General features: G+C 46.6%; 2 protein-coding genes across 2 annotated transcripts; one reads left to right on the plus strand and one right to left on the minus strand.

Moving 5' to 3' along the window:
- Window positions 1-1132: 1132 nt before the first annotated feature.
- On the plus strand, window positions 1133-9907 carry CA6 (carbonic anhydrase VI). The gene is made up of 8 exons (XM_014941322.1): window positions 1133-1307; window positions 5288-5436; window positions 5832-5927; window positions 6235-6301; window positions 6571-6728; window positions 7897-8020; window positions 8518-8590; window positions 9100-9907. Exons 1-8 carry the CDS (start codon window positions 1286-1288, stop codon window positions 9752-9754), a joined length of 1344 nt encoding a protein of 447 aa, XP_014796808.1. The 5' UTR covers window positions 1133-1285; the 3' UTR covers window positions 9755-9907.
- A 107-nt stretch (window positions 9908-10014) lies between these two features.
- On the minus strand, window positions 10015-19776 carry SLC2A5 (solute carrier family 2 (facilitated glucose/fructose transporter), member 5). Its single transcript, XM_014941320.1, has 12 exons — window positions 19720-19776; window positions 17996-18094; window positions 17391-17551; window positions 16768-16892; window positions 15105-15257; window positions 14896-15021; window positions 14416-14603; window positions 13964-14074; window positions 13400-13501; window positions 12912-12987; window positions 11639-11766; window positions 10015-11319 (listed from the first exon to the last, which is right to left on the minus strand). Exons 1-12 carry the CDS (start codon window positions 19774-19776, stop codon window positions 11086-11088), a joined length of 1560 nt encoding a protein of 519 aa, XP_014796806.1. The 3' UTR covers window positions 10015-11085.
- Between the last annotated feature and the right edge of the window lie 2708 nt (window positions 19777-22484).

The raw sequence follows: 22484 nt of genomic DNA on the forward strand, positions 1-22484 counted from the left end.
CACGGATCAATATATTGGAGTTCTGGGGTGAAGAAGAAAAGGTTTCCATACTGATTGTCAGTCACGGCCACGACAGAGATAGAATCAAAATTTCTACTTCCACTGACAATGCTAAATATAGCACTATGGAGAGGGCAAATAGCCTGGAAGGGTTCAAGCATTTGTTAATAGTTTCAGCAGCACCCACAGCTCTGCAGGAAAGATTCAAATTAGGGCTAAGAGGCTTAGAGCCATTGGGAAAAGGAGAACATCTGGCCTGCCAGGTCTCCCACACATTTGCTCCCTCCATAGGTGACCACAGGAGGTTTTTAGCATTAAATACTTGCAGAGATGCTGAGCGTCTGCAGGTGAAGCCAGGGCCTTTAGTTATTAGTCCCATGTCAAAGGGGGACCTTTAGGGGCTATTGGGCCTGGGGGCTGAAGGGACTTCAAGAGCTCAGAGCAATCAATCCTGAAATTGGGACACCCTGGTCCTATTCCACACCAGGATCTGTCTCACAAGAATTACTGTGTCATTATTTGTTGTGTGTAAAAAGGGGGTGCCAGGCAGAGGCATAGCACTCTGCTCAGGAGAGGAGGTTTTGTTAATAAGAAACACACTCAGGACATCAAAGCCACCCCAGACTACCCCTATCCCAGAGAACATACAAAAGGTTCCTTTTATTTTAACCATTTCACCTCTGTTCTTCTTTTGCTTAGCTCTCTCCCTAGTTAAAAACAGCAAATTTGCTGCCAGTTCCCAATCCTCAGCAGAGAATTCCCACCTATTGCCCTAGTCCTATTGGTTAAAAACCTAGTTCCACACCTTTGGCAGCTGAGAGCCATTTAAATCCCCATTTCTATAAAAACCCTGCTTCTCTTGCGGCGGAGGTTCAGTCTCCAGCCATCACTAAGCTATTACTGCAATGCAGGTTTCCTATTTTGCAGCACAGTTGTCCTGCAGACAGAATAACGTGGATTTTCACTCTGGGGAAGGCAGAGCAACCTTTTATTGCTGCAGCTCCTGGTGTTATAATAACTAGATTGGCACGTCCTGCTGGCAAATGAGGAGAGTTTTCCTGCTCCTGAGCTAACAGCAGTTCTCACCACGTCCTAATAACCTGGTTTGCTTCTCCTCCACCCAGAAGGAGAGCTGGATGAAGAGCACTGGGGAAAGCACTTTGCAGACTGCGCGGGCAAGCGCCAATCTCCGATTGACATCCAGAGGAAAAAAGTGAGGTACAACCCCCAGTTACTGCAGCTGGAGCTGAGTGGTTACGATGGGCCTTTGCAAGGGGACTTCACGATGACCAACAATGGTCACTCTGGTAAGACTGGGGGGAATCCTTCTTGTTACCTACCTAAAACAAGGAGCTGGTGGAGAAGTCACCGCCAGCGAAGCAGCAGCCTGAATCAGAAATCAGGGACACAGCTCAAAGGGTTTATTTGGTCCTGTCGGTCACCCTTCTGTCAGAAGGCTAACTCCAAGATATAAGGAAGCAAGAGCTGCTTGGCCCCTCCAGCCCCGTTTTGCCCCCCAGCCATGGTGTGGTACCTTCATGGATCACTGCACATGTGGCATCCCGGGGCCTCCTGTGCCCCGTTTCCATGACAATGGGTGATGCTGGCAGCCAACAGCCAGCAGCAGCAAAGAAAAGGCCTTACGTTTTTGAAATGCTGATGTCTTTAGTGGTAAATCTGCCCCGAAAACCCAACCCTTTTATCCACACCTCTTTGTTCGCATCCTGCGCTGCTGAGCTCGGGTTTCTGTGCATCACACAGGGCTGAGTCCTACAATGAATGCCATGGGAGAAAGCACCTACCTTCCACTGGGACAGCTGATGGAAGAAATACCTCAACCTGACAGCTTTCTGCTTTTAAGCTGTAAAGTGGGCCGTGGTGTCTCCTCTGGAGAATTCACCTGGGCAGTGTAGCGTGCACTCATTATATTGCATTTGGGGCATAAAAGAGACTTTATGAGTTGGTGTATGTATTCTCCCAGCACACTCAGGATACAAGAACAGCTCCTGCCTGTTCCTCTCCGCGCTCTGCCGTAGCCAGAACATTATCACAAACCTCTTGTGGCCAGCAAGTGACACCAGGTTGAAACGTGGTGGAATAAGCCAGCTTTGCCGTAGGGGTAGGCAGTTTTTTCTGGCTGAGCAGATGTCCTGGGAGGATGTCAAGCTCATGACAGTGCAGGAACAGATTATTCGTTTTAGCTGATTGAAATGCTATTCACAGACAATACCTTTTTTTTTTTTTTTTAACTCGCTACTTTGCTTTGCCATCTCCTTCTGCTCTCCTCGTTTTGCTGTTTTCCCCACTCACACAGGAAATCTCTCCAGAAACACAAATATAAACCAGAGAAATAAAAGGCAGTTATTGTTCTGCAAGATATTTTCTCTGTCAGACATTAAAAAGGGATAAAAGCCAGCTAGAGCATTATAGGTTGGCCCTTTCCTTCAGTGCACTGACTGCAGGACTATAGTAGTTGTTGGTATTTGGTGCACACTGACTCCTCTCTGCGTTCAGAAAATGCATCTTTTGCCCCTGTGCAATGATAAGAACTAGAAGTGACAGGAATAGAGAATAGTTCAGTAGCAAGTTTGCATCTCAGGTTCACATGGGTGTAGGTCACACAAGGTGAGGAGTTGGAGGACAGAGGAGAATCCTCTCCTTATAGTCAGACTTGTTATTTCAGGTCTCAGGAAGCTGAAGCACAGCAAGGGTTAAAAGCCTTGCCTGTGGCCACATGGTCTCTGGGCAAGGTTTATGATTTAGGAGGTCCTGGATTCCCCTCTTGCAGTCTGCAATTCATTGTCTAAATAATTCATCAGCTGGTACTGTTGGGATAATGCTTTTGGACTACAGATGAGCAACGAAAGAATTTTCTAATAGCTGCAGTGGGGAGGGAATGGGTATTTTGGGGAAGGTGTTTGGAACATAAAGGTGGTAGCTCTAATCCCACACAACAGGCCTTTCTTCCCCTCTGAAACAGAGAGAGAAGTACAGAGTGAGAGCAAGGAAGTGAAGTGCTGAGAGACATAGTGCCTTCCAGAGAAAGACTGTTGTGATTGTAGTTCTCAAAATCCGAGTGAATAAGTACTCCTGTTTGTCGCCCACACGAGCTCAACAGTCAGTTAGAAGCTCTCGTGTCAGCATTGCTACCCTGACTGCCTACAAATTAATTCCTGCAGGTTCTGCTTTCACATCTCTGACTGCACATGTGTATTTTCCTGTTCTTTTGTTAACATCAAAACAGTGATTTTCTAATGCAGGGCACTTTAGTAAAGCACAAAGGCAAAATGACTGTCCTTATTCACAGCTCTGCAGTCAGGCTAGGCTTTCCTACTGCCTTCAGAGAGATGGGACAGGGCAGAAATATCTCAAGGAAAATATTCCACTGGGCCACATCACCAGCTCTGAAAGGGACAGGAGATGGATTTAGCAGCAGGACTCTCCTTACAGGCTCTCAGGGGCTGAAGACCAAGCGTCTCGCCTAAGAAAACAGCTACAGTTCCTCTCTAGTTGTGTAATTACCAGGCTAAATCCCACCTGATAAAGCCTATTTGCAGTAGTGCAGAGAGTCTGCACAAGGAATTTGCACTTATCTACCACATCTGTGCAGACACACTCACACAGATAACCTTAGGTTAATGAAGCCTTTTGCATTTGGCATTTGGACTTTTTAATATTTTTTTTTCCTTTTTTCTTTTTTTCCCCCATTTTCCTTTTTTTTTTTCTTTTTTTCTTTTTTTTCCCCATTTTCCTTTTTTTTTTCCTTTGTTTCCCTTTTTTCTTTTCTTTTCTTTCTTTTTTTTTTTTTTTTTTTTTTTTAACAGGATTAGTGCTGTAGTAGGCAGGGAGGGCAGACAGAGCTCGGGAAGATTAAAATGGCATTGTGCAGGGTGTGTGCAACTTCCTCCAGTAGGAGATTTTTTTTCTTAGCACCGGGACCTCAAGCGTGGCCCTCATTAACTCATTTCCCAGAGCTGGGACGTGGGGCTGGCTCACATTTGCTGCGAGCTGTAAGGCAACAAGGGACAACAGCCCCAACTGCAGAGCAGAAACACACAAGGAAGGTGCAGCTGCACTCAGATTCATGCTCCATAATCCCAGCTGATTTTCCCAGCGCCTGGCAAAAGCAGAACGGAGCAGGAATAAGGCATTTCCAGCTCAGAGCAGTCACACTTTCCACACACCCTTTATACTGGTGATAAGTGGAAGCAAACTGGGTTGTTAACTACCTTCATGCTTTCAGCAAAATGTTTGCATGAAATACCTTGCAGAAGGCTTAAGCTTCCCATCAACTCAGAACACAGTTCTCTGGCTGTGTTTTGCACAATGTAGAAACCATAAGGTACTTGAGGTAAATAACCTTAATTGTAGAAGGCAGTGAGCAGAGATCTTCCATAAAAAGCAGATGGATTTTTTTTCTCCCCACTCTAGACTCTGGGATATTACAAGGAAACATGTTTTCATCTTGTCTGTCTGTAAACAGCCTAAAAACAAAAGAAGATTCTCACAAACCCAAACTATGACTAACGAATCATATATACTATGCTACATTTTGCAAGGATACTCACTATTTTTAGGCTTTCATTAGGATGAGGCAATTCTCCATTTTCAGTCCTAGATCTGGCATGTTTATTAACATAATATATGACTTGTGGCAGTACATTAGCAGGAAGACAAACGCTTCATAGTCTCTTTGTGAATACTTCTTGGCAGGGAGAAGCGAAGAGATTTGTCTCTACAAATCCTTCAAGTGCTAAAGGCAGCCTTCCCAAACTCACAGGGCCCTGGCCCCGTGTGCCTCTTCCTAGAAAACACAGAGTCCAGAATACTGGAAATTACAATGACAGGTTAAGATGAGGCCAGTCACTTTGTTGGTTTCTATCCCCCTTTACTTCCTTGGAAATAAAGTCGTTAACAAATCCGTGCAGGGCCCTGCAAGACGTGATGTACCACGGGAGAGATGAGCATTAAAGCACTTTTATTAGTGCCTGAGGAAAAACCTCGAGCTGCTCAGATGGAAAGAGTCTGCAGACACAGCTAGTGCCCAGTCATCTTTGTGCCTGGCGTGGTCTAAGTGGAGCCTGAGGCCAGGAAAGATTTCAAACACACCTAGATTTAAGCTCCAGTGGTTTTCCTCACACACTGGAGTCAGTTCCCTGACCAGGACAGTGCCAGCTTAATTTCAGAGAGGTCATTCTGGGCAGAAAGCACTGGGCACTGTCAGTGTGGGGACAGGAATGGGCAAGGCTGCACCCATTGCTGACTCCAACCCTATTTTTTTTTTTAGTTCAGATCGATTTGCCCCCCACCATGCACATCTCCAGGGGGCTCCCAGGCCTCTACACAGCCGTACAGATGCATCTGCACTGGGGTGGCCTGGACCTGGAGACCAGCGGCTCCGAACACACCATAGATGGGATGAGATACTTCGCAGAGGTACTTGTGATGGGAGCAGGCTGGAGGGGGGGCACATTGCAAGCCTGGCACTTGGGAAATGGGATGGTGCAGCCCACAAAGGCTGCAGGAAGGGATGCAGAGGCAAGTGGGAGAAACAGGGCTCCTCTAAGTGCAGCTGGTCACTGCAATGCAAGGGCTGAGCCTGGTAGGGCAGAAGACTCTAAGAAAAACCATTCCAATAGCACTAATATCCTTCAAAACTGGAGTTATTCCTCCACATTCATCACAAACCTGTTAAACTACAGGTCTGTCTGGCTGTGCTGTGAGGCACAAGCAGCAGGAACTGGGATGGTGACTCTCCCATTGAGTCCTTTAAAGCACTGAGGAAGCCATTTATCACTTCTTGCTAAATGACCCTGTCCCTCTCCTGCCAGCTGCACATTGTCCACTACAACTCAGCTGACTACTCCAGCTTTGAAGAAGCCAAAGACAAACCAAATGGCCTGGCTGTGCTCGCCTTCCTGTATGTGGTAGGTTTGTTGCTCAGGCTGCTGAGCAAGGCTCATCTGTGATCCCTGGTTATTCTAAAATCACAGTCCAGACACAATTTCATGTGGATTTAGAAGTGGTGAAAAAGGATCCTCATAGTTCACTATTCTACCCAAGATCTATGTGTACGTACCTCACCATGCCTAGGATTGGCCAGTTTATCAAGAGATCCACGATAGTGTTTGTTCTCTTTGTCTCCCAGTTCATCAATTAGTCCCCTGAGCTGATTAGTAGTATAGAGGCAGGCAGGTCACTAACCTTTTGTTCAAGTTTCTATGCTGTGTTTAGGATGGGCACTTCGAGAATACCTACTACAGCGAGTTCATTTCCAAACTGGCAAAAATCAGGTTTGCAGGTAAGGCTTGGGAATGCCTTTTCTCCATCCTTGATATTCTCAAAACCCGTGCACGTTTACTGGGTCTGGGGACAGACATTTTGCTGCTGTTTTGCTTGCAGTTACATGGCCGAGCATCCTCAGCCGTGCACAACTTCACACCTTCAAAGGTCCCTTCCCACCCAGGCTATTCTATGATAGTGATTTGCCAACCTCAGCTCTAACACCTCTCTCCCTTTTATCTTCACTCCCCATTAATGGTTAATATTGCCTCTTTGTTTCCTTTTGAGGTCAATCAACAAGGCTCGTTTCTCTGGATGTCCAAGCCATGCTGCCAGAAGACCTCTCACACTTCTACAGGTACCAGGGCTCACTGACCACCCCGCCTTGCTCTGAGAGTGTCATCTGGACCATCTTTCATTCTCCCATTGTCCTGTCCCACACACAGGTAAGCAATAGCTGTTTACCAGACAGAGCAGCTTCTCTTTCCTCCACAGCCTTCCTTGTGCTTCACCTTTCCATCCTCCAGTGATTTTTGGGAACAGAGGATCTAACAGGGCATTTCTCACACACAGCTTTTGGGATAGACTCCTGGGGAAGTGGAATTACAGGTGACTGCAACGGCACAGGGATGCTACAGCACAGCAAGGGCCAGTTTTTGTATGGCAGCAGTTTACCTGAGGTCTGATGAGCAAGAAAAAAGCTCAATTAATCTCAACCATCCCGAAGCATTATAAAAAGGAAGAGACCAGTCAGAACCAGCAAGGCAAAAACTGCTGCAAGAGAGTCCAACCCCCCATCCCCACAAACAACAGAAGAGCCATTTATAATGTTAAAATAATTACAGAATAATTGGCACATTTTTAGAAAGAGTATTTCAGGTTTTTTCTTGTCTCCACTTACGTGGTTGGGATGGTTTCAGGAGTGTGGCTGTGTGACAGGAGAGGGTTTGTCCAGGCTCCAGCAGAGGCATCACAGAGGCCATGGTGGGGTGCACAGGAGCACTGGGCAGTCACCCCACTTGTCCCAGCAGCCAAGTACTGTCACATGGCAGGATCCTCTTCTCTCCTCTCTGCCTGCCTCGTCAGGACAAAGGCTTTAGCACGAAAAAGTAACACAAGTAAAATAAACTTACTGTTGAGCCTTGCAGAGTGATTCATCTTCCTTAATAAAAGAGAAGCATCAGAAACATTTTTTTTTTTTCCTCGGAGAAGAACAAGATAAAGTGGAGGCTACAGTAGTGGAGGAGCACAGCGTGTTCTCATTTGAAAGAGAAATACTCTCTCTGGCAGGGGGAAGGCTAGCAGGCACTTGTGAGAAAACAGCACGCTACAGGATAGCGGCAAAATCTCCATCCACGCATATCATCAGGCAGATGTTAAAAACTGCCTTCAGGCAAAATATCTTTATCATGAATTAGCTGATAAGAGCCCTTGTGTTCTGCTCCTTTCCCTGCTAATACTCAGCAAGGGACCCTGTGGGCTCGTCTATAACAAATTGCTGGGTTTAATCCCGAGCTGCAGGATCTGCACTGCAGTTCTGGGCAAAGCTGTTGTTCCCCTTATAAGGGGAATGTATATATGTTGTTCTGCATAATAAGCCTGCGTCGCTCACAGATCAACCTCCTGGAGAACACCTTGCTGGACTGGCAAAACAGGACGCTCCGCAACGACTACCGGCACGCTCAGCCCCTCAACGGGCGGGTGGTGGAGTCCTCCTTCCCACCAAAACCCACCCCAGGTAAGGGCAGGCAGCAGTGAGGACCCAAGATTTCCCCTGGGAAGGGCTAGAAACTTATGTGGAAGGAGTTATGGCCAAGTCACTCAAGGTAGGCATGGTGGGGATCACCTTTCCCAGGAGCAGCAGGTAGAGATGGCCCCTGTGCCTCTTTGTCCCCTGCCAACACAGCTTGCAGGAGACATGGTGCAGTGGTGGCTGTAGGTTGTGTGCCAGCCCCTTGTTTTGACTGCGGCGGTGTCACACAGCTCTCCAGGATAAGTGGCACCACCTGGCACCACACAAGAATACTAGGTTCAGGTGTGTCTGCATCCATGGTGGTGAGATACACTCACCATTGTAGAAAGACCTCCAGGATGGATCAGCCAGGCACCATATGGAGGTAAAACACTGCATTTTAAAACAAAGGTTTTCCCCAAACCTTCTACAAACTAGAAAGCAGAAAATCTACCGTGTGCAGGTCCTGGCCTTCCATAAATTCAGCTGTCTGATTGCTTTAGAACAGTGCCATCCAGAAGAATTCAGCCTCAGACTGGAACAAATCCAGATGCAGCTCCAAGACATGAAGAGAGAGTTGCTGAACGGAGTGAGCCACGCAGGTAAGAAACACACCTCTGTTCTTGAGTCCAAGGATGAAGAGCCCATGTCCTGCTGTCCTTGATGGCCTAAACCATTAACGGTTTGGTACTGATACGTGCAGGTAGGATTTTGTCCCGTATCTAGGCCTGCTGATGGAATTTCTTCAGCTGCAGCATTATTTTAAGCTACCTCTGATCTAGCTACGTTCACAGCAACTGCAGCTTTCTCCTGCAATGTGTAAGCACATTTTTACAAACAGGGAGGGATTTAAGCTCATGGTTGCCCTAGGATAAAGAATCATTGTCTCTATTTTACTCAAGAGGAAGGGGGGGGAAAGTGATTTTCCCAAACAGTTGGGTGAGGGAACTAAGTTTTTCATCATTTTAAGCCCCTTCCCTGTTGGTGTGACACATGCCAATAACTGGGGCTCAAGACAGTCAGGACTGCCACAGCCCTGCCAGATCCTGTGGGTGTATCCTTCAGAATTTGGGCTGATTCGTAAGCGCAGAAGGAAGTGTAACAGCTGGCTTTTTGGTTATTTCAGGTATTAAATCCAGCACTTTTCCAGCTTTCTACTTCCCTGTGGAAAACATTGAGAGTTTTGTGGAGGTTCATCCCCTCCATGATATGTCTCTCCAAGCCTTCACCTTATGTTTCTGGACAAAAACCCAGCACTCTGGCAGTCAGACTGTTCTTTCCTACTCCACGCAGGAGAGGGATAATGAGCTGGTGGTGACTGTGGGCACAGACGTGGGACTGTGGATAGGAGGCCATTTCATCAGCTTCCCCCTGTACCACAAGGCACAAGATTGGCTGCACTACTGCGTGGCATGGGCCTCCCAGTCTGGAATGGTGAATTTATGGCTCAACGGAGCAGCTGGTAAAGCAAAGAGTATCCAAAAGGGGTATGTGAGCCAGGCTGGAGGGACGCTTGTCCTTGGGAAAGACAGAGACACTCTTCTTGGGACATTCTCCAATGGTTTTGCAGGATGGATGACTCGGGTGAACCTGTGGAGCCAAGTTCTCAGTCCTGCAGATGTTCGGGCACTCGCACTGTGCAAACCAGGGCAACTGAAGGGAGATATCATAGCATGGGGAGAAACCTCCATGACCCTCTTGGGAGGGGTGGTTCTGGAGTCTGACAGCAGCTGCCAGTGACCTCAACTTTTTTTATTATTTTTTAATTTTTTTTTTAATTATTATTATTTTTTTTAAGGCAGCAGAAGAATCCAAACTGCTCGTTGGGGAAGCTGGGGAAAACTTAGATTCTTTGCTTGTTCCCTTCTGAGCATAGAAACTGCTTTTTTTTCCAACACGTGTACATCACAAGTGTGTGGGCATGTATAAAACTCATCTTGTAATGCTGAAGTAAATCATGTGAAGGGCTATCTCCACCACCAATAAAATCCATGCTGGGCTGCTACACAATTCTGCTTTTTTTCAAAATGGAGGGCAGCAGTCCCACATAACAATTAATTACATTTAATTTCCCCATGTTAAATTATGCCATGATTAACCCCAAAACTCACTAAACTAATAAATACTTTAAGAAATCCTTGTTTTTTATCAGTGTGCACTTTACTTTCTTCTGAGAGTCAGCACTGGATCTTCAGACTCCGAGTTTTTCCAAACCAAATTAGCCTTCAGGTGGAATGGTACCCGTAGGGGAAACAACCAGAAACCAGTAGAAGCTCTAAACCATCTGAAGACATTTTCAAGTTGTTTAAAGCATCTGTGAGCGGAGTTATTTCAAAAACTAAATTTAAACAACTTAATGTGAGAAGCTGAAGACAAATTTGGACACGTTTGCAAATACAGGCTCCAACCTGTGGCCCACTGCACAGGAATCAACCTGAGTTTGACTCCTGCAATGCAGCAGGGAGGTTCCTACTGGGTTCAATACCACAGTATCTCTAGGGGATGAACGAGCTCCAGCTGGGTCATGTGTACAGAGCAGAGATATGGGAGTTATTAAAGGATTAAGAGAGGGACTGTTGCTCTTTGGCAACTGAAACGTAAACCCTAGGGAGTGAAATGAGCTAAATAACTCAAAGACTAGAGTACCTCTGAAACAAATGGGTATAAATTGGCAATGAATAAACATCAGCCAGATGGATGACTCCTAACCTCAAGGGTAAGGCTTTGGAAGGACTCATCAGCAACAGCTGAGGGCTAGGTTTGATCTGAAGGAGAGAGCTGGGTGAGCAGGGAGGGGGTGAGGTTGTAGTGATGTGCATTTCCAGTTTAGCAGCCCTTTGAAGCACACAAAGGAAGGACAGGAGGTGACAGGATAAATGCCACTATCAACCCATCTAACCAAGTACCTCAGAACAAATGACTCTCTCCACCCCAGAGCACCAAAGGCCTGGCATCGCTTATGCTGGACCCTCAAACACGTGAATGGCAGTGCCTCAGAGGAACAGAGTGCACTCCTTGCACATGGCTGACAAAAACTCAGCCCAAGTGCTGGCTTGTGCCACTGAGCTGGGTCACAGCTCAACGCTGGAGAATTCTTTCTTTCCTGCCTGCCCGCCTGGGACAGTGTGGAAGTCCTTAAGCTCTTCTTTGTCGTCCTGAATCTCCACCTTGTTCCTTTTCGCCATGATCCTGTTGATTTCCATGAAGGTTTTGTTCTTTGTTTCAGGAACAATAAAGAATATGTAAACTATAGTGGCGAGGCAGATGGCACAGAAGATGAGGAAGCTGTAGGGCCCCAGTCCAGCCTAGGGGCAACAAAAGAAGACAGAGCAGGGATCAGAGGAATACTCCAGTTGCATACATTACATGATTTGGACATGCTGAACCCTGCACTAGCTATAAAAAAAGCAGCCACAGTGATGTGAACATATCTTCAGTTGAACAACTAGAAGTCAGGGGTGGTTCTAGATTCTGTCTTCTCATACCACCACCATGGATTTCTGGAGCCACCATGGATTTGGGCATTTACAGCTCTCAGGATGAAAAAGGCTCTCTGTAAGAACATAGGGGTGAAGATACTAATTTTAAGCCAAAGTCTTGCCCTGTCATGTGATTACATCTTACCTCCATGTAGAGGAACACAAGCCCCACGGTGAAGTTGCATATCCAGTGCACAGACCCACCCACCATGAAGGCAGCAGGCCGGGATGACTGCAGGAACATCTCGGTGATCATCACAAAGGGAATTGGACCTGGAAGGTAGTTGCATATTCAGAAATCCCAAAGGCAATTCCCCCACTCTGAATTCCTAGATTACACTGTTCATCTCAGTGGCAGGCAATGGTTTCTATACTGCTAGTGTTTAGAAATACCCAATAAATCAAATAAGGGATTAAATAAATAAAAGCCATGGCAACTAAATGTCTATCCTATGCTCACACACAGTAATCAACCTCTTTTCTCCTATGGCTGCACCTTAACCATGAACCCCTCTCCTGCACAAATTGTAAAATAAGGTTGACAAACACGAACTGTCTCTGCAGAGAGCACCCTGTGAGCAGCAACGAAGCAGGTGATTGCTTCTTAAAAAATAAAGAAAAACAGAGAAACACCCCAAACACGTGCAGGTGTTGGAGAAATGAGTGGTGGGACAAACCCCCAGGCCCCTGCCCTGCACTGCCGCCCCGTGGCATCGTTAAGCAGAATCAGACTGTCTTCTCATTAATGGGGTGAGGCCACAGGTGCACCAATCCAGCAATCTGTCCTCCAGCCATCTCCCTGCCCCCAGTGCTTCACTCTGCCTGATGGCACAAATGGAAAAGGAAATGTTGTGTGTAACTCCATCTGCCAGAGAAACCTCTACAGGGGTTTCAAAACTGCATTGCTGCATCCAGCAAGGGTCTGGCAGGGCTTTCCAAGCCAGACAGACAACTCTACCACGCTAAGAAGCTGAGTCAGGACAAAGCCTTTCCAATATCCACGTCTATCTGCACCTCTCCTTTCTGCCAAGTGACCTGCAGGGCCACGCGTATAATTTGAGCCACTTCTAATTTGATTCATTGCCTGTAGGTCTGAGCACACAACTCCTATGCCCAGCTGGGAGGGCTCACTATCTCAGCGCATTTTTGCTCCAGATATTGCTGGGGGACTCTCAGGCACAAGCAGGATTGTGCCTTTTGCTTTTCCTTTTCAAAGGCAGATGCTCCCCTGCCTCACGGACACAGCCAGCAAATCACCAGAACATAAACTTAGCTGACAATCCATGAGCTGCACAGGCACACCGTGAAAAATTAGATCTCCTTGGACTAGCTCCACGAAGATTTTCATTTGAAATTCAGGATAACACCTGGCTTTACCCAGCTTGTGGATGGGCCTGGAGTAGACTGTCCATACTTACTGGCTCCAATGGCGTGTCCGATGATGTAAGCAATGACACACACTATGCTGAGGTAAGACATCCATGAGACGGTGGTCTGTGAAGAGTTTAATTGTAGGTTAGATGTGGTTCCTATCTAAACATCACCGACACATTAAAGACCCTATTTGTGGTAAGGTTTGAAGACATTCTGAAGCCAGTGTTGCCCATTGCCAGATATGTCCATACTTTGGCACAAAAAAAAAGAATCATAGCCTGGGTGTGATCCTTGCCTCCAACAAATGGATGCCATGGGTATTATAAGCATCATGTACTGGAAACAATATTCAGACAAGCAAGATCACAGAGTTTCCTGGGTTTACTTTAGGTAGATACACAAGTATGAAGACCTTTCACACTGTCACCTCCTCACCAAGGTGTAGAAGTAACTTCAAAATATACCAATGGCCTGTTCCCTGGAAGGTCCAGAAATTCACAGGTAGGATCACCCGAGCCATTCAACTACACACCTGGAGGTTGAGGGCCAACGTTAACACTGCACAGGAGACACAGCACAACCCAAAGCCAGCAAGGAGAAGGATTCTCCTCCCCAGGGACTCCACGATGAAAACCTGAAAGAGATAGAAGAGACAGATAGATCAGACACCTGGGGAACAGCACTTTTCCCAGCAACATTTTTTAAGGTAGTTCCTGGCTTTTAAGAAATTCAGTGGAATTTCCACCATCTACTGATGATGGAAATCACATAGGAACTGTGAAAAGCTGGATATAACACCGAGAGAATAGGCAGGCCATTCTTTGGGGAACTTTGGAAGCCCTGTATGGTAACACTGGACAGCAAAAGCAGGGCAGATCAGCCTGGAGACCAGAGACTGAAAACTTCTGAGGCATGTGAGAAATCAGCATGATTAATCATTTTAGTTAACAGAGCTGCTTTCAACCCAGGGCCACGGCGGGACATCTATTGTGCAAAGCAGCTCAGTGTATGTGTAAATAACATAATCTAATATAAACAGCGATGGACAGGGGAGACTGGACAAGCTACAACTCAAAGAGCCCTAATAGAAACTTACAGCAAGCAAAGTCATGACGACGTTGATGGCACCTATGGACACAGTGACATATTGAACATTGTTTGGATCCACGCCGGCCGACTGGAAGATTCTGTCCGCGTAGTAGAAGACCTGCAGCAAAACCACAGCTGTGTTTATATGGGGCCAAAGGCAGAGCACAGGATTCCCATTTTGGCTGCTTCTACATCCAGGAACTGCTGCACAGAAGCCTGAGAACTGAATTCTTTCATTTTGGGAGACATTGGTGTTTGGATCCAGGCACCAGCACTCTGAAAGCATCCAAACTATCCCTAGCAGGGTCAGCCCCACCACAGTGTGATGCAGCACCAGTGTCCCTGTTGAAGAGGAACTCCTGTGTCTTATGTTCTAGCTCCTATGTCAGTGCTGCCCCACACCACCCACTCTGATGTCCCATCCTGTTATTACTCACCCCACTGGCCTTTCCCACTCACCGCATTAACCCCAGAGAGCTGCTGGCCCATCATCATGACAATGATGGAGATGAGCTGCCATCGCAAGCCTCTGAAGGTGCACAGGCTGAGTACAGAAAACTGTCCTTCTTCCTTTTCTGACCGGTCTTCTTGGCGCATTTCTTCTATCTCATCATCCACGTCATCCCAGCCCCTCAGCTTCTGCAGAGCTAGTTGGGAGAGGAAGGGGAGTTATGGACCCCAGAGACCAGGTCTACAGTGAGCTCTCCTGCTTCCAGTCGAGACAGAACAACAGGTAAGCCATGATCAGCAGAGCTTCCATGGCGGGAAGTCAGGGATTCACATCACGCACAGAAAAGAGCAATGTCTCAGGAATTTCATCCACCAGCAACATGTCAATGAAGAATTTCACACTCACTTCACGGCTGGCTCCTGTCAGTCAGGTCTGACAGGCAGATTATCCCATTCCACCTCCCCTTTCATTAAAGGATGATACTCTACCTTGTCGTGCTTGCTCTTCATTGCCCTTTTGTATCAGCAGGTATCTGGGACTCTCAGGGAAAAAGGGCAATATAAGGAGCTGGATTAGCGATGGGATCCCAGTGAGCCCCAGCAGAATGGGCCAGCCTGCAAAAAGTGAGACAAGAGGACAACTGGGAGAAATCTTTCCCCAGTGGAGCCCACAGACAAGTCCTGAGTCAGGGCTTTACCTTCGGCAGTCCCAAGGATGCTGTCGAGACCAAAGATCTGAGCTACAAGGATCCCAATGGTGATGAAGAGCTGGGGTACTACTCCAATAGCACCTCTCAGATTTTTGGGGGATATTTCTCCAAGGAACATGGGAACCACATTGGAAGCCAGACCTAGCAGTTAGAGAACAAAGTTAGACATGCAGCTGCCTGAAGTCATACACTCAGCAACTTCACTAAGATTCTTTTTTCCCCCCTCACGTGAGACCAAAGAAAAGAAATCAGTATCCAAACATGTGAGGGTGGAGGGATATGACTTCTTGCTGGCTTTTAGGAATTCTCTACTCCTTTAATTGCTCAGTAACAATTTGCAGAGAGCTTTGCTCGTTTGAGATCTCGCAGGTAGCGTGTTGAAATAGGTGTTTCTACTTTAATAGGACACTATAAGGACACAAGTTATTTTGAGGACCATCACGTGGTTACCCACAATAACCCCAGAGAGCTGCCATCTCCAGTGCCTACACTGTAAATCTTAGCACGCAAAACCCAAACTCCTGGGGTCAAATGACCACCTGAGACACTGAGCTTACATTTCTAAAGTTCCCAGCCTTCAGGAGCTGGCTGCCTTGGCTCAGCAGCCTCCCTACCCAGACACGATGGCCACAGTTCAAGTGAGGTCAAGCTGTGAAGCAAGTCAGGACAGCCAGTCCAGATTCCTTTATCAGTTATAAATAACTGGAAAGAGGGATCACACTTAACAGGTCCCTTAGTACTTATTCAGAGAACCAGGGCTAAGAGGAGCTGCCAGGCTTAGGAGAATCAAAAGCCAAAGCAGACCCATTGGAGCAGATAATTTCCCTGCCTTAGCTCACCAATTGCAACTGCTGCACGTTACAGACCAGGTTGTTTTCCTATGTCGGTTTCTTGTTTTCTCTTTTTATCTTTACAGGATATCCCAACTCACTAACAAACCACAGAGAATGGCAGTCTCGCCAGCCCAAAGCCAATTAATTGAGCCTAAATGCTGTTAGGACCCTTATCAACCTGCTCTGGGCACACTCAGCACAGTACTGCCACGCTGGGTTCCTCTTTATTCCATATTACTGTGGCTCTAATACAGCTGCTTATACCAGCGACCCACACACACCTTCTCCTTGCCTTCCCCCTGCCTTTGCTGTAAATCCAGTGAATCTGAACCCTTTGCTCTCACTTTTAACATTTCTTTTCTCCTTCAGGAAGTACAGGCAGCTCCAGAACTGGATTATTGGATCTGGCATTGTCTCCAATGACTTGGACTTAAAAGGATTATTCTGTTTCTGATTATGTTAAAAAAAAAATAAGGCAGGCTATCTGCTTTAAGATATCTGGGAAAACAGATTATCATCACCAGGTTTTCTGGCTGTTGGAGCCCCAGTGCCGAGCAGATGCTTATTACAGAGGATAGCTGCATCTACAGACACACATCTCCTCTGTACATCTTAATTTGCAGTCTCACTGCCATTGTTTACTACTTTAATAGCTCTGCAACATGGAAATGACAACTGTTATTCCAGCAAATACAGCATTGTTATGCAGACGTATGGCTAAAATGCGCTACCTGTAAAACCATCTGCTGTGAGAATTAAAAAAAAAAACCTTTACATAGCTACGTATACATTTATTGCTCACCCAACCTCTCACTTACCAGCATATATTCCCATGATAACACGTGAAACGATGATTACTTCAAAGGTTTTTGCTAGCTCTGAGGTTCCCATAAGGATTGCAGCAGTAATGGAGAAGAGGTTATTTATCAGCAAAGTGCCCTTTCTGCAAAGTAATAGAGAAGGAGACAGATTTATTTTTTCTAAGGCCCCAGGAGCAGTTAGATCCCCTCTGTGTTACGCCGCCCAAGACTCAAACAAATCACCACCCCAATGACTAATCAAAGAGAAAATGGCGATTATCCCATTTGTTTCTTGCAGGGAACGAAGGCTTCAAGAAAGAGCTGAAGTGTCTCAGGAAACCCAGTCAGGGCCCAATCTCAGATCCTGGTCCAGGACTTTCGTCGTTGCTCTCTGCCTGGCCCCGTGCCCAGCGTACGGCCTGGCCCTGGCTGTACTAAAACCATACAAGTTCTTCTGCACATGGGAGACCACACGTATTGCTGAGCCCAGCAACTAATCACCAGCCCATCTGCCTCACAACAAGGTGTGTGTGACAGTCACGCTCCCAACGGGCTCATCAAGCTGGAGTGACCAGTGAGGCAAGTCTTATCTGAACCCAGTAAACTGCTGGTGAAGGATGTTAACCACCGCTGTCACGTACCGGCCACAATTGTTCACCATAGGCCACACCATGAGGGACCCAAACAAGCCACCCAGAGGGAACATGGACACAGTAAGGGACCAGAGGAACGTCTGGAAGCCACTGTCCATAGGCGTTCCAGTCCTGTTGAAGTAGGTTTGGTTGTAGAAGTCTTGCATGTACTGGAAAGAAACACAGGGCATGTTTAGCACCGTAAGTAAAAATTTCACGCTGTAAAAGCTAGTTAACAACAAATGCCATAAAGCTTTACACACATCTTGATAAAAACCAGAATGGCTGAGTTGTAAAATGAGCGCAAGAGAGGGGTGGAGAAGCCTGGAGAAGATAACAGTTCCCACAAGTTATCCTGCCTCATAAGATTTGCCTGGTTTCCAGAAGGGAAGGCATTCCTCATGCCCCAGCCCTGTCAGGGGGGAAAATGTCCAAACGAAGAGCTTAATCCCCTCCTCTCCCTTCCTGGGGACCCGCTTCTCACTGGGTGCCCAGTAACTCAAAGCATGGAGGAGTAGGAGCATCTGCCCACCCATAACCTGCTGTCACATTCCTGCCTTGCTTTGTTTGTAAACCTGCTCCCAGGGCATGGTCCGCTCCACAGTCCAACCTACCGGGGCCGGGGAATTGATCACTGACACGTTGTACCCATACTGGAAAGAAGATCCAAAGGCAGATATCAGCGCCACCAGCGCGAGCAAAAGTGTCATTTTCTGCAGAGGGCAAAGAAAACACACAAGCACCACCTTAGAAACAGGTTTAGCTTTTCGGCGTAAACGGCATTCAGTAAAAATAATGAAACACCCTAAGACTTTCCTTCTGTGCTTTGCACCTCGTGGTACTCTATAAAGAAAGCCCAATGGGTTGTTTTCATTATAAGTCATTTTGTTCTGCTTGATTTGCACATAGTCATTACAATAATTCATTCTACTCTTTCCTAGTATTGATGGACCATTTGGATGATGAATAATTTTTAAGTTATCCTGCATAAAATACCACCCCGCAGGGAAAAAGTTGTATGCAATTATTCTTTTTTTCCAACGTGTAAATTGGTTAGTGAAATAACACAGGATATTGGCACAGGAAAGCTTTAAAAAGAAAGGATTTTGCATGAAGTGGCAAAATCCCTTTCCTGCTCATTTGTTCTGCTTTCACAGGCTGGCTTGCTCTGCCTCCCACGTTTCAGGATCAAGCCGTTTATGGATCTAATCCGATTGCCATTGAAGCCAATTAGAACTTATCCAAGTAGCTCAGCAAGGGCTTGGTTGTGGGCTGTGAGAGCAGCACTCTGCAGTCAAACAGAAGGGAGAAATTGCCATCTGGAGTCATGTCAAACACCAGCCACCTTTGTGGGCACACAGTCCTCAGGGTTAGAAGCCACACGCTTTTTGTCACAATTTAGCTGTTATTCAGTCCTCAGGCTGGCCCTACTGCGTTGACTGAGCTGTTTTGGTGACTTTTTTGGTGGTGTTTGGGGTTTATTTTAATAGCTCATAATATATCTCATTGCTGCTATGTCAATAAAGTAATTTTTCATTCAGACACATGTAATTTTCTGTCAACATCATTAGCCTTGATGTCTGCAAGGCTTTATGTCCCAACGCTCAACTCAGGTCTGACATGAAGGATCTGTCATCTCCCAAATTGAACGTTTGTCCAAACAGCTGCTGGTACTCCTCATATTCCTTATATTCCTGAGCAGTTCTAGCAGCTCACCTCCAGAGATCTGCAGAGTTTAAGGCACTACAGATCAAAATTCAATTCAGAGTAAGGACCAAGAGGAAGCTGAAGCTTCCAGCTACGTTTTTCCAGGAGCAGACTGTTGACATTCTCACGCTGGTGATGAAAAGCAGGCTGCCTTGCTCTCATTAAACAAATCCCAGGAGCTCAAAAGAGCCACTGGTATTAATTATTCACATTCAGCACTTTTAGGAAAACCTCTGGCATACACGAGCGTTGCGTTGTGCAAGATTCCATGAAAAATGCTGCTGTGAAAGGCAGACCCAAGCAGAAGCATCTGCAGCTAGAACGGATCAGAATGTAGGAAAGAAAAACTGTCACCCAGAAGGGTAAAGTCACCCAGAAGTTATGTGGTAGGGTCAGCTGCAGACAAAGAGAGAAAATGGGGAGACTCAGTGCAAAACTACACTGCAGACAAACACAAACTGGGTTTAAGAACATGGGCATCTCTGCTCCCCCTGTGAGATCAGTTCTAGATGCATTAGCCTAAAGGATCTTGGTCTTCTCCTCCCACTCCAAGTACCTGCAGATCTCAGATAGCTTGCTCTGCATCTCCGTGGGAGGCTGAAGTTGGAAGCACAGAGTCTGGAGTACTTACCCCCTTTGAATCCTCATCGGAGTCAGAGCTCTCCCGCTTCTCTCCTTTCAACTTCATCTTGGTGTTTGAAGCGCAGATGCTGAGTCCAGGCTTTTATAGCCAAAACAGACAACGCAGGGGATGGAAACGCCCTGCACAGAAAACCCCCCTCTGGGACTTCAGAAAACATCCAATCAACAACAAGCTCTATCAGCCAACCTTGTTGTCTGATCATTCCCCTTCTCTGCGTGGCTCCTGCGTGTCTTCTCTTTCTTGTTCAAGTCCGTCGCCGCTGGGTCAGATCATCTCCTGCCAGATCTGGACTCAAACCAGAGGTGCTGCCCAGCTACAGGGGAAACGGGCTCATGTCTCCCACTAGAAGGGGCAGATTTGTCACAAAATCTGCTGAAGGAGCTGTTTTCCCCCAGCTGTAGGTAGATGGACAAGTCTGTAGCAATAGAGCCGCTGCTCCTGCAGCTCATGGGCAGCTGGGGACGGTGCAGCTGAAGAGGCTGCCCAGCAACTGCTGCTTTCTGGTGAAAATGGAGCCTTCTGTGGGAGTATCCTCAGCAACAGAGAGCATGTTTGCCGTGGCCACAGCCATAAAACTGAGCTGCATTAACCCTCCTGCAGCCACAAACTGCCTCTCTGCCTTTGGGCCAAAATGCTGCTCCTTGTCCTACCCTGCACGGAGCAGTTTGCTCAGGGAACAGGTTCATCCTCTCAGATTTGTTGTTTTGACAGGGCACAGAACACGCTGTTTTGACACCAAAGCATGTTAATTCCTTTCTCTCTACAGGCAAGGGATGCCACGTGTTTCTGGCTGATTATTAACCTCCCACACTAGGAGACTACTTTGAACGGTACAGGAGTTGGTTAATAGTCAACTACGATTCCTAGAGAAATGCAAAGTTCAAAGATACCTCCAGCAACCGAAGAAACGTGAACCGAACCTTGCTATTTGTCCCTCTGCCTTTAACAGCCAGTTTAAAATAAATGCATCCTCTTGAGCAATGGGAGTTATTCACGTGTCTTCCATGCATTCCCTGCATGATTGCAGCCTCCCTTCCTGCAGGTGAAAGCATTCTGCTCTAAAAATAGGAAGGGGAACAGAGCCCTTTTGCTTTCAGGGCAGTGGAACTCAGTCCCAAGACTTCTTGTTATCTTTTATTGCATTGGTTATAAGTTAACATCCTTAAGGATGCTGTTTGCTAGGACATCCTGGCAGTGGATCACACTTCAAGAACACTCCCCCCTCTTAGTCCCACCTATCACACAGTGCCTTAACTAAAGACAGGGGGAAAAATACTCATTTCACCCATAACTTGTGTTTCTGTACCTTCCTCTGCGCTCCCATTGAGAGGCTGTAGCCAGCTGGGGCTGACCCAGACACTCTCAGCTTGCTCAGCTTCCCCCATCCTGCCTTCAAATGTTGCTCAAAGCGCCCCAAAACAAACGGGACAGGTCGTAGCTCACCCACCAACTGGTTTAGTTCTCACTTTCACAGATCTTTGGCCAGAAGAGCGAAAATGGAGAGTGAGCCATTATGTCCCAGGAGTGGAGAAGCTGCAAGAAGGATAAACCTCTTTAATGAAATTCCTGTTCTTTATAGACAGCATCATTCTTCTGGAGCTCTTGGCAGAACGACACCCCCTCTGACACTAAGTAACCATAAGAAAGGAGAATTCTCTATCATGGTCTTTAAACCCCTTCCCTGAACTTGAAGGGATAATCTTGATACGTACAGAAATCAAACAGGACATGTATGTTTGCCATCAGAAATCCTTCACCAGAGTAAATATTTGCTTATGGCAGCAGAACACTCTGAATATTTGCTAATCACAGCAAGAATCCAGTAACAACGTTTGTAAGGTAGTAATTGGCACTGGGGTGATCTTGGAGGAGATCAATGAAGGGAGACAGGAAGGTGAATGAACACCTTGGACTTTCAAAGCAATTGCAGGGCTGTAATTTCTTCACCAGCTGAGAACCTGTTGGACTTGGGCAAAGAACAGAGCTGCACCAGTAACAAGTAGAGAGAGCTGATTTTACAGACATTTTACAAGTACATTTTCAATTTCAGCTACAGCCCATATGAAGCTTCTCACATCAGCTCTTCACCCCAGAGCACATTTGTCTGAAGACATTAACTCAGCTCTGCATCTTTTCTCCTCTGCCTTTGTCCACCACATGATAAGAGCTCCCATGCACATACACAGGGAACTACTTACACTCAGCCCAATTGTCTGTGCTCAAAGTTGGATCCTAAAAAACCCTGATATCTTTGGCAAAGATGATAGTTAAGAGGGGAGGCTTAGTTTCCAGGAAAGTAAGTCTGCTGGAGAACATTACCAGTGAGCTACAGCAAAGTGGTGGGTACATGAGGAGCTGGCAGCCAGCCATGCTGCAGGGATGCTGATTGCAATGCTGAGATACGGAGACTTCTTAGGAGACACCCCACAGTTTATGTCTGAGTACGACATTAGCAGCCTTTTCACCTGCATTTTGGGAAGGAATTGCATATTCTGTCAAGGCTAATTAAATACTATATGCAGTCCTGAGCTACAACTGGGGCCTCAAGGTCAAACAATAGTTTAAGTAACAAACGATTTGCCTGCAAATAAGTCATGTACAGATACTGCTTTATCAGCTGCATAAATCGCTTCCAGCCAATTTAGCACGAGATAGATATGACAGCCTGATCCCTAGCAATAGGAAAGGGGGCTGGGTAAATAAGTACACTCTGTAGGGACACAGCAGCAGACATGAAGCTCTGGAACTGAGAG

Source organism: Calidris pugnax, unplaced genomic scaffold (assembly GCF_001431845.1).
Source record: "Calidris pugnax isolate Ruff unplaced genomic scaffold, ASM143184v1 scaffold82, whole genome shotgun sequence".
Classification (NCBI taxonomy): domain Eukaryota; kingdom Metazoa; phylum Chordata; class Aves; order Charadriiformes; family Scolopacidae; genus Calidris; species Calidris pugnax.